This window comes from Pseudochaenichthys georgianus, chromosome 13, assembly GCF_902827115.2.
Source record: "Pseudochaenichthys georgianus chromosome 13, fPseGeo1.2, whole genome shotgun sequence".
In the NCBI taxonomy this organism is placed as follows: Eukaryota; Metazoa; Chordata; class Actinopteri; order Perciformes; family Channichthyidae; genus Pseudochaenichthys; species Pseudochaenichthys georgianus.
Genome location: NC_047515.1, coordinates 18,019,849 through 18,032,463, shown reverse-complemented (window position 1 = coordinate 18,032,463; position 12,615 = coordinate 18,019,849). Strand labels below are relative to the sequence as shown.

General features: G+C 41.2%; 1 protein-coding gene across 1 annotated transcript in view; it reads left to right on the top strand.

Annotated features, from left to right (window-relative positions):
• Positions 1-12,615, top strand: part of LOC117457277 (roundabout homolog 1-like) — a 264,825-nt gene that overhangs the window by 106,858 nt on the left and 145,352 nt on the right. The window contains 1 exon segment of the mRNA XM_071205123.1: positions 8,429-8,518. Coding sequence (XP_071061224.1) covers positions 8,429-8,518 — 90 coding nt within the window.

Genomic DNA, 12,615 nt, shown 5'->3' with positions numbered 1-12,615 from the left:
AGAAAAAGATGCTGGGAAAGGGAGATAGTGCCTGCTGTTTGTTCAATTTGCTTTACTTTAGATCAGATGGCAACTGAACTGTGACATGGGCAATCACAGAAAAACAAACGGGACTATTACCTTGAAGTAATAAGTAATCTCCTGTGAGCAAACTGTCTTCTCTGCATGATATGGAGCAATTATTTACTAAAATATTTTTTTTATAATTGAAATCACTAGTTTAATGCTATCCTATATACACATATGAACCTGACAAGAAACCTTTAGGCATGTGTCGTCCAGTCTGAAAAATCTAAACAAAATGTTTTGCCATGACATGTCGTGCATGTTCCCTAGATTATAAATCATAAAAACGTTAGTGATCTGACTAAACAATGACTAAACATGACCTAAACCTTTATTATAAAATATCACTTGTATTATCTGTTGTGTTTTTAAGATGATGTGAGGAAAAAGCTACAGTGTGAAGAAATAATTGCTTCTATTTTTTAGCTATTCAGCAAACACTGCCAAACCCAGACACATTTAGTGTTTGCTCATTTGTTTAGACCATAACACAGCTTGAGAGAAGAAAGAGATCAAAAGGTGTGCCTAGTGTGAACTGAATGCCGGGTGTCATCACATCAAAGACTCTGAAGGTTATACATCACTGGTGGATATTTTCCTCTCTCTGGATCTCTAATTAAAAACTTGCAGAATTCCCCTTGGCTCACTTTAATGGCCCATACAGCCTAAAGGCCACTACACACCAACCTGAGGCCAAAGAACGCATACCGAAGGCGTCCCGACTTTTACGTCAGCTATGTCGCCTGCGTCGGCTACGCCGTCCGCCTACGCCGTTCGCCTACGCCGTCCGCCTACGCCGTCCGCCTACGAACACACCGCAAAGACTTCAGTCGACGAGTGGCAATAACTGTCCTTTCCAGCAGGCAGCGGTAGTGTGTATTCGTCATTCAAAGCCAATCAGAGTGATTTCTTTGGCCGACTTTCACCGCCGCGGGAGGTGTGAAAATGTGCCGTAAAGCAACGACGGTGCGGGACCGTGCGGGACACACCAACCTGAGTAGGGCGCCGCGAATGCCCGTCCACACAGCGGCGTGAGTTGAAGCTTGCTGGTGGACGTGTCTGAAACTCGACCAACAACCAATCACATGAATCTCCTGCCCCTGACACACAAGCAGTGCCGCGGTTTGATTGGCTAGAGCTTGTACTGGCATATGATTCGATTGGCTGACGCTTCTGCCGAGGCTTCAAAAGTTGAACATTGCTCAACTTTTGCAGCGAGCCACGCCAGCAACGCTCCGCGTCGCTTCCCGCAATGCAGTTCGGCAAAAAGTGACGTCACCCCATTCAAAGTGAATGGTGAAGCGTCAACGCACGCCGCTGTGTGGAGGGGCCGGCCTCTGACGGCCTCTGACTCCCAAAATCGATTAGGTGTGTCAGGGCCTTAAAGGAGTTTATCAGGCACTGAAGGTATGGGGTTATTCCCTATCTTTATTCAAGAGCGTGGTATTTAAATTTGAGAGCATACTTTATTGATTTATGTCCCTCAAACCCTGTCCTCGCACTCAAATAGTGCCTGCTTGCACTTAGATTTGCTCTGCTTCTGCTCAAACTGTACGCTTGCACTCAGATATATTGCTGCTTACAGATTTCCTGTGTTCCAGTTTAAAACCTTCTCCTCGCACTCAGGCTGTTTCTGTGCGCTCGTGAAATGTCTGCTCTCAGATTTATTCTGTGCGCGCTCGAAACTTTTGTGCAACAATACTGTCAAAATCCCTCAACCAATAGGAGGACAGGTGTCCTTGCCGGTGCGTTCGCTTTACTTATTATAGCGTACCGTATTAGGGCGGTTACTCTTTGTTTTATAAACTCCCGCCCTCCACGGCTCACAGAGGGCCCTGACGGCTCGCCACTGACTGGGAATGATAAACAACTATCAAGTCTTTACATCTTTGTTCCACAAAACAAAACGTACTGTAACTCCAACCTAACCACGAAAGATAAATAATATATGCATAAATACGATTGGATTCATGATAGAAGTGATATTGGTTACATTTTCTGATACAAAAACCGTTACCACTACTTTGGTATATATATAATTCAAGTAACAAAGCTTGATTTAAATGTTCCTTGTGCCTGGAAACGCAGACTTTGTCAATGGAACAGTTCCAGCAAATGTTACTGGGAGGGAAGAGGGATTACAGGCTCGGTTTCTCATCTCTAGTTTGGGCTAAGAATTGTTCACATTAACATATTGATGGATTTTCAAAAAGTATATACAAAAACATATGTGTATTCAGTTTGAGGGCACTTTCCTTTACCTTTTAATGTGTCAGTGTGTGTTTGAGAGTTTGTGTTTAGATCACATGTGTTGCATTATGCGAATCGAAGAGCAGGGGAGGGTAGCATCATTGTAGTTTGTCATTAATGTGCCAAAGCCTTGAAATGAGGCCCTCGTGTTTTGCTCCACTGCTCTGTAAATGCAACTGCTATAGTCTTTACCCATCAGTTTCTCATATGACGTTTCCTATACTCTAGTCCTCTTTGTCATTGGGGTAGTGAAAAGGGATGATACATTTCCTCAGATATAGGAAAAGGGAAAGTATCAGAAAACATCTATAAACTGTTATATATCAACTTCTTTTACTTACAGTCTACTAATCACATCGCCCACACATGTAAAGAAATCTAATGGTATTTGAGGGCAGTATGAGAAGCAGTAATATGCTGTGAGAAGAAGTCGTAGAAGGTCACCAGTCTGACAACTTTGGTATTGTGGATGCTGCCAAGCTGCTTATGAGTCATGACCATGAGCTTCAGACTCCAGACTGATACATAATAAGCATTCAGAAGCACTTTACTTTCACTACAGCACTTTAAATCCTTGAAAGACATAATTTTCTTCTCATCTAAGAGAAGTGTTTCACTCTGTATCTTTCTCTGTCCCCATTCCTTCAATCCGTCTCTCTCCGGGTATAGAAAGTGTTTCAGTGTCATAGAGATGGACATCTGGGCCCCTTGAAGGATGCTTGCCTCAGCTCCATTGGGATGTCAGAGCAAGTTCAGGCTCCTCACCGGCTCTGAACTTATTTGATTAGTGTTTTGAAACAAAGTTTAACGAGGCCTGATAATGTGTTACGCAATGTAAGGTCTGGAAAAGAGATATCTCTGGAAAGTGATTCACAAAAGCCCTTCTTACACTTTAACACACTCACCAGAGATAAAACTCTGGACTCATTGGGTCTTTATCCAAAAGTTCAGTCAAATGACCATGCCATATTTAGCACCGTTTAGGCCACGTAACCCCTTTTTGTTCTGGTCTCCCTGCAATTCGTTTTTGTTTCACGTGGTTTGCTGCTGATGCCCTCCAAGCAAATCCATCAGTAAGCCAATTGGAACATATTTCTTCACTGACATTGTACTTTTATGTAACCACAATTATCAACCAATCATGCGTTCAGAGATGAGTCACATTCCAACCTTGTGGATGACGTGTATGTATTTACTGTGGGTTTTGTTACCAACGAAACCATGTTTGGGAAGAGGTATAATACACACAACCACAGTGAAGCTGTCAACAAAACAAACTAAATCCTGTGTGCATCCATTCATCCACAAACTGGCAAGTCTGATCAGAATGGCTATCTGTTTGCCCTGATGTTATCCTCAGGCTGCAACAATGACTGTTCATGACTTTGAACAGTTTTGTCGAAAATATTTGTAAAATTAGTTGATCTTTACATTTTCTAACAATTTGTTTTAACTGCAGTTCACCCATGAGAACATAATATAGATCTGTTTATTTCAGTTTGTCACTGTCACTATCACGGCTACATTCTTAAATGGCTGTTGAAAACGTAATAGCAGTGTGTAAAGTTAAACTACGGCAGGAACATGATCACATCTCTCCCTCTCTCACTCATTTTTCCACTCACTCACTCACACATTTACAACCCTTTGAAAAACACATCAAATATATCCACAATTGTCCAGTATGAAAGCGATAGTCGGGCATACTAATAAGTAGGTCTATATGTTTTAACTGGTTCATAAATTGTAAATTATTATTTTACAGTTTAATGGGGAATTTGAATGTGGACATTTTTATTGCCCTGGTTTGGCAGTATGACCTAAAATATATTCACTAATGATGTATGGTTCATGACTCTGGAATAGCAATTACTCTACGCCAGGAATTAAAGGTATCATCAATGGCTATTCATATATTTTACAGTTGTGGATGCAGTGTTTCATACATGAAAGTTAGGAGCCAATCCTTCTCTAGAGCGGATGCCAAGTTAGTGCCTGTGTATGTCGTTGGCTCCTTTTTCACGGCAGTTGTAAGTGATTTGAGACCTGTTGTTTAGTCATGCAAATCCAGTGTTATTCTTGCCTTTAAAGAATAGTTTGACCCTTTGGGAAAAAAAATACTGTATCTTGCGGATGAGAAGTTTGATATCTCTCTAATGTGTATGGTAAATATTAACAGCCACCAGCTGTTTAGCTTAGCAAACAGTCTGAAAACAAGAATAAAAAGGTAGCCTGGTTTCTGCCCAAAGGTTGCAAAATTCACCTACAAACACGTCTTAAGCTCAACAATCAAAACTGTATATCTGAATGTTTATTGTGTGCAAAACCAAAGTACAACATGTATACATTGTGTAATAGACTTGCGCCCCAGCAGTGGTGGATTGTCTTGGTCTTTAGATAATGCTAAACTAACCGCTAACTCCAGCTATGTATTTAATGTTCTTCGATGAAAGTGATATACATTTTCGTTCAACTGTTAAGCAATACAAAAAATGTTTTCCCAAAATGGAAAACAATTTCTTTACGAGTTTGTTTCTTAAAGTTTTTTCTAGCATACAGACTGCTTTATAGATAAGCATCAACGTTACCGGTTGTCTTTGACGGCCTTTCAACATTTTGTTCTCATCATAACAACAATAACAACTAGTGAGGTGATGTCTGCATTGTGGTGGTCTTTTTGAAGCAATGCTAGAAAGACTTGGGTTGTTATTTGATTTTTTTACAGACAGATACTGCATATGCTCATTCAAGCGGCTATGTTATATTATTCATCTCGAGACTTGATTCCCAGGGGATTTGTGGTTAAATGTGGCTGTTGCAGTTTAAGATATTATTTAAAGTTAAAGTTACTTTAAGAGTGTTGGACATACAAAATGATTCTCCACTTTGATTTGTTCCTTTTATTTTTCTCTGCAGCAGTGTGAGCCAACTGCGAATGTATTATCTCAAGACCTGATTAAAACTTCATTAGTCATGCAGAAAACAAAGAAAGTGTAATCAAAATGGAAATGGGTGTAATGGTGCTGTGCAAACAGCTGAAGCGGACACACTAGCTTTTGCAGCAAAGCTTTTTTAAAAAAATAATTTGCACTTCGTTATGGTTACATTACGGAACAGGAAACTCATTTAAATGTTCAACTTTCAGAATGAAGGTCCACAAATGAAAGGAATGCAATCTTGCTGGCTTTGCCCCATTACTAAACATCTTGTTAGCTGCTCATATTTTCTCTCTGTCATCAGACCAAAATAAACAGATGTTAGGGGAGAACATTTTCCAAGAAACCAATTTAATCATTGAAATTGTTTGAGGTCATGCTACTGAAAAATGCCACCTCTCTGATCAGGCTGTGGGAAGGAAATTGTCCTACAGCAAACAATCAGTCAGTCCTGTTAACAAGCCCCAGAGTTCCACTCCCCACAGTCACCAAAGCCCATTTATCACTTTATACAGGCTGCCAGGGCCGGAGCGCTGCTGCCAATACACGACAGGATGACAATGAAACAACAGCTATCTTCTCCGGCTTCTTCCTTCACATCTATTAGGTGCTCCCAGCATTTGTCAAACTAAACAACCTTGACTACAGAGGCAATAAGTTAGACATCAGGTTTATTGCCATGTCAGGTTGTAGAGGGGGGTTGTGCTGATTGGATTCACTTGCCACAGTCTTGCAAACAACCACTCAAGTCAAATCTAGTTAGCGTAGATCTCATCATTTATGGCTACAGTAGAGAAAGAGGACCAAAAGCGTGCATGGCGCCCTGTGGGTTGATCCATGGTGGAGGGCCTGTGACCCAGATAATAGGACATGTTTGAGGAGGGCTCGGAGCCAGGAGGAATGACTGGAGGGGGCAGGCCTGTCTTTGTTTCTTTTGGGAAGCAGTCACTTATCTGCACATGTGACCCATTAATAAGCCAACGTGGGAGCTAGGTGCAGAGACTAAAAGGGGGGTGTGAGGAAACACTGAGGTCCTGACTTTATGATGTCTCAGGGGCAGCTGGGTACACCACCTGTAAATGAGAAGGGGTCTCTAATTGGACCCCTGACTTGGGACCACACAGGGAACTAGACAGAGGAAGTTTCCACATAGAGACATAAACAGCACGTGCAATATATAAGGCCTGAGGGCAGGATATATACAATACACTTGCTCCAATGCTAATATTTGTATTGGAAAACATAGTTTTAATGAGAACAATATAATTGAAAAGTGCCTAATTGTTATAACGTGTTTTGATTAGACTGTTATATCCAGCTAATTAGCGTGTCAAACTATTGTTTCAGTATTGGCGATCATAACCCTTTGTATTTGATTTTGTTTGTACAAGGTTGTCAGTGGTAGTAATAATAATAATAATAATTTCGATTTCTTTTTTTTTTTTTTTTCTTTTTTTTATAGCGCCTTTCAAGAAACCCAAGGACGCTTTACAATGGGAGATAAAATAACAAAACAAAACAAAAATAATAATCACACAGACACACAGGTTGCTGGGTACCATTTTAGCTGGGACCGAAGGCCTGAGTGTAGGCTGTACGTTTTGCTGAAATAAATATGAAAGACTCCTTGTTCTTTTTCCAAAAACGTTGCTGTCTGTTCCAACTCAATTCTTTGTCTGAACCAGATGTTGCATTGTTTTAATAATAATGTGTCTGTTTTGAACCGATTGAATACACTACATATATCTAACTGGTGTCATGCTGTAAGTGTCAGACAGTGTCTCACTCAGCTTGATGTCTGTGTTTCTTCATGTCGAGCTCGTTTTCATCTCATGTGTTATCATCACGCTCCATTCATGTGCATGACTCTGAGTAACCTATTATTTCCGTGTGACTCACAGGCTCTGCTCTCCTGTAACGTTGTCAGTCAGATGATGCTGTTTAGATAAACAGACAGGCAGAGAAGTGCCAGATAATAGCTTTTGGCCCAGCATGATGCCTTTAAACTGCCACATTAATTTGCAACACTACAGGAGCAGCATGGGGCCGTGATCACTGCATGTTTTTGAATGTATTGTCTGTTACTAGAGTCCGACACTGTTAGTAGTATTTTGGGTAATAACTGTGTTTTCAAAAGTCTGCATATATTCTCTGTTGTCAGTTCCCTAGCTATGGGAGGGGCATGTGAAGGGACGGGTCACCCTCTTCTTCACACTCTGGTGATCTAAAGCACTCTCCGATGAACAATTCTGTCTACCAGTCTGCTGTTTATCGGAGGTGATGCCAGATCTCATTGAGAAAACTGATACTTACGACAGACTGCCACTCAGTTAGCTAGAGGGGTTGGGTGCTCTTTGATTATGATTCCTCTTCCTCCCCACCCCAACCACCGAGCCACAAAGAAAATGGGCATGCCCAAGACTGATTTATTTCACACAGAGCTATCAGAGGGGCACAGTTGGCCTCCCTTCTCCCCCATAAGCCATAGACATCCCGACCCTCTTAGCCTCTCCTTTTCCTCGCCTCCCCCGGCTGTCCCGCCCTCACACCTCCTGTCGCACACACTCAACCTGTCACTCCAGAGAGGATGCATGCTCTACGACGGGCCCGAATCAAAAGGGGCCGATTAGTAATTAATGGTCCATCATTGTATTTGCATCAAAAGTGTGTGCACGGTGTGTGTGTGCATGCTGATTGGAGTTGTCAATCATGCAGTGTGCCCTGACCCTCCCACTTCTGTCCTGCCCATGTGCTCTCTTTGGGGTCCAGCCACTTAGGGCTATTGATACGGTGGAGATTACTCTGTTTAACACTTACACCAAGCCCAACACGGGACAACATAACAAGCTCCTGCTGAGCCAAGGGATAAACGCTGAAGACCCCATCAACACATTGTTCTGATGGATCTACCCACCGACTGATTGTCTGAAATAATTTAGTTTCCTGCGGAAGCCCTTGGATTGTACACTGCTAGAATTGTGGGTGTTAACTCACAATGTGGACGTTAATATTCTGCCGCCAGAGACATCGTTTACAAGGATGGAGCCAGGCACTTCTTTGTGTGTTCGCTCTCTGCTTGTGTCAAGGATGCACAGGGCTGGAGGTTTGGACCGTGGGTGGGGAAAGTGGGCAGAATGCGTCTGGGTTCTCAGTCCCTCTGGTGTTATTGTTGACAGAGACGGGAGTCGCTCAGGATGGGGCCAGCGAAGGGGCAACAACGGCTCCCACCACCGAGCATGAGGATGACAACACTTTGGGCTACACAGGTACTGCTGCTGCTTTCTCATAATGTGACTTTCCATACATACATAACCACCAGGAAATGTTGCTTGAACCCAGGCGAAAGAAATACGTTTTCTAATGCATTCGACCAAGTTTCTTGCACTAAAAGAGTATACAATTAGACTTTTGTCACATATAATCAAGCAAAGTATGTGTTGTTTATCGACCCAGGTATACAAAGCTGTTATATTTAAGCGCTTTATTGAGAAAAGTGATCAAAGGGATTACAATTTTTTTTTGGTGGAACCAATTGTTTACATTTTGCAATCAGAAACCTCCCAACAGTTGAAAAGTTCTTAGAATAAATAAGCTTCAGTGTCAGGCAACGGTTTCCAAGTGTTTTTGTGGCAAATATATACTTAAACACGAGAGTCATGTTGTAACTGCTGCTTAAAGTTCCTTGGAATTGAGCGTTGACAGAGGAGAATTGTGAGAAAAGGAGGCATAGAGCAACACTCCACATTTAGCTCATGCAGCAGGTATCTCCCCAGACTACAGAGCTCTATAGTGAAATGAAAAGGCGGAAATGGGGTCCTCACCTTGGAGACTAGCTCACACACAAATGAGCACACACAAAGGATTCAAGTCTGGAGAAAATTAGTAATGACGCATGTGTTTTGTTTAGTTTTTTTTCGTGCCCTTTACCCCAGAGTGAGGGTAAATAGTGTTCTCACTATGTTGTCCCAGGAGGAGACCTGGGTGATTCACTGGACCTCACACAGCTTCAGGAAATCTGTTGCAGAAAAAAGGAAGTTCAAATCAGCTGTCATAGCCATTGTGAGAGTCATCGAAGTGTGCAGCAGCTTGGCAGCTCGAGACTCTCTTTTACCTGAAATTCTGGACAATACTTGACAAAACCGTACAATCGTCATGACTATCACACAGCTCCCTTTTATATCAGTGATTCCAAGCCATTTTGAACAGTAATATTTCATTAAACTCAGTTAGCAGATAGTCAAGGTCAAGGGTTGTTCAACATACTTGACTTTGAAGAAGGAAATCATGTTATATTTTACTCATTTCATTGTGTTTGTCTGAAGAACGTTAAATCTGCTAGGAGTTCATCTTTAATCTGGTCATTATATCCTATCTGTGCATGAAAATGAAGGAAATTGATCTGGCCCAGTCAGTGAATTGGAAATGAGACTAATGCGCCCTAATAACTTAGTCTGTTGCTGATAGAACAAAGTGGACGGCTGCCAAAGACTCCATTTTCAGAGAGCGTGACTCTCTGGATGGAACGTGAACATAATCCTGACAGCAGCCAGTTTTAGCTTTGAAGTGCATCTTCAAGCGTTACAGAGTGTGTAGGTGCTTGGTTGTGTTGAATTGTGACACTGTCATGTGATCTCAGTTGCCTTTATGGGATAGATGTTCACTGATTGACAAGTCTCACTTTATTTGATCTCACTTGTAGACATGACATTTAGAAACAAGGTTAATATGTCCTCGGTCAGCCTTCCACAATTACTTGTTAGTGCGTTTAATTAACTCTTAAAATAAGAGATTGAAATTGAGAGTTGAGGGAGAAATACATCAATTTGACTTTTACTGTAACCTGACCCACTTTTAATATGTGTAGAATTAAAAACAGCTGGCACAGTACTTGGAAATGACACCATTATGTCTTGTGTGGTAGTCCCCTGGGGTTAATACAGCATACTATGAATGTTATAAGCAACCACATGATGACCTGAAGTTTGCAACACATTAAAAGTGTTTTTTATTGGTCCCCCAAGACATTGACTCTCAGCCAGCTCTAAATTGTTTCCCGATATCAAAGAGCTTGTGCAGAGAACTTCACATTCATAATAGATGAGACTGACCCGTGTGAAGGCAGTGGATTACAGAGACAGGCCAAAGAACTCTTGCATTCACACTTTGCCAGCCACTGCTTGGCAGACACCCACAGAGAAGATCGGTCTTTGGTTCCTCTGCCTCAACATGAACGGCTGAGCGTGACTTCAGAGAGCCCATCAGCACTCATATCTTCCCTCTCCACCGACAGCTACCATTTTGTTTGTCACAGATCACAAAAGACGGCAACTACAGAGAGCTGCTCTATTTGTCAGGTTATGGAAATAAAGAGAAAGTGAGGGAATGTAAGGTTGCCGCACAGACACCATTGATTGGCTGGAGAACAGAGCGGTCCATATTACTGTAAACCCATGTTTTATTCTTTTCTCAAATGTTCCGTCCCTGAACGTCTACAGCAAACCATCCACTGTACTGATGGATGAATGAATGTCAGTACCCATCATTCACAAAGATCAAATAGATAGCACAGAAAACATCTGTCCACACACTCATTTTGATGTGTTTTGACAGAGTGTTCGATGCACATAAAGACAGTCTGTGTGGTTTTGATTACCTATTCACATTTTCATGAATTGGCTTGCGTACTGGTGTTAACTAATAACGTTTCTCCTGCTATGGTTCCGCGCACACACGTGATTAGCATTTTTGTTGTTGTAAGGAATCGAAACAAGTTCTGGCCATGACAAATGTAGGATTATATACTTGAATGGACTGAACCAACAAAACAATTAGTATTCCGAGTTCTTCCAAACATTGGGGTCCTTTTTCCATTAAACAATGTATGTTTTTAAAATAGCTTACTTTAGGCATGCTGACATTTCTCTCAAAGAATATAAACAACCCTTGGTTGAGCTTGACCTTTTGCTGCTATAAGAACATATACCAGAGTTAAAAGTGTTGCGTGACACAGATCTGTCAGCTGACACATTTGCTACACTTCCATATAGTATACTGTAGATTAGCTTTAAGTCTTATTTATACTTCAGTAAAAATGTGTCATCCAATATGCCATAAAACTCCATATAAGGCCAAATGTTAGTGAAAAGTACCTTGAATCTATCGCTTTGTTTAGGGTTGCAGCTCTGATTTGAATGTGGCCCTATTTAAGGAGAAAAGCTCGAAAACTTGTGAGACATTAAGGGGTGGCAAGTTACCCCGTAACATCCAGCAGAATGGTGCTAATGTTTGAGTGATACGTGAACAGATACTATATATTTTAATGCTTGAACATCATCATGTTGGGTTTCTAAATGTAGTTATTTATTGTTTTTTCAAGAAGAATGTATATGTACAATTACAGTAGCAGTTAAAATAGCGTACAATGAAAATGGGTGCAAAATAAAGCAGGAAGGAAAAAAATAAAGGGCTACAAAATAGAATTTAAACTAATAATGTTGAAAGCACTTTTTATATTTGTTATACATATTACTATATAATGTATATATTAATATATATACATTTTAGTCAAAGTAAAAGGCGTTGGAGATCTTGAGCACCAGCCAAGCCAGTTTAATAGAAACTTTTGATCAAACAAGGCATGTTGCTACAAGGTTTTTCTCTCTACACAGAAAGCATTGTTCTGAGGAGTAATACATAGTTAGATCTTAGATTAGTATGCAATTAATCAGCTTTTCAAAATACAACTCCCTTGTTCACATTGGACCTGCTCAGCTAAGACAGTTTGATTGAATTCAGGTGACTAACTATTTAAAGCAGAACATGCTACTAGATATGTTCCTACATATTCATAATTGTTGTAAAACCTGAACATATTTAACACTAAATTGAGAAACAACATCTGCATTTAGTTCTTGTGTGATCAAACAAGAGCACATACATGTTGCCCAGAGATTATCCTCATGTTGTTGAGGCTTGATGGGTGGATACCAGGTGCCTCATTTCCCCTTACTGATGAGCGGTGGAGTGGTCTGTGTCTGGGCTCATGGCACTGACAGCTTTACCATGAGAGAGATGGAGAGCTTTACTCTTTATTCGTCCTTTACCCTCATAACAAGGCTGTTGCACTGGCCTTGATTCCCCACCCTGAAATCCAATTTCCTTGGCAGTGTCACCCCCACATATATTACCCAAGAACCACCAGAGCATCAGCGTGGCACGTCTCCATGACACTCACTTATGTTCATCAGTCTTAGTACCATGGAAATCATGATACAGGAAACAAAGAGCGACATGCTCAGCTTACTGCACCCTCCCATATCATCCCCAGTACAGCAGCAGTGCTCATCTCCTACCAGTGGAAACA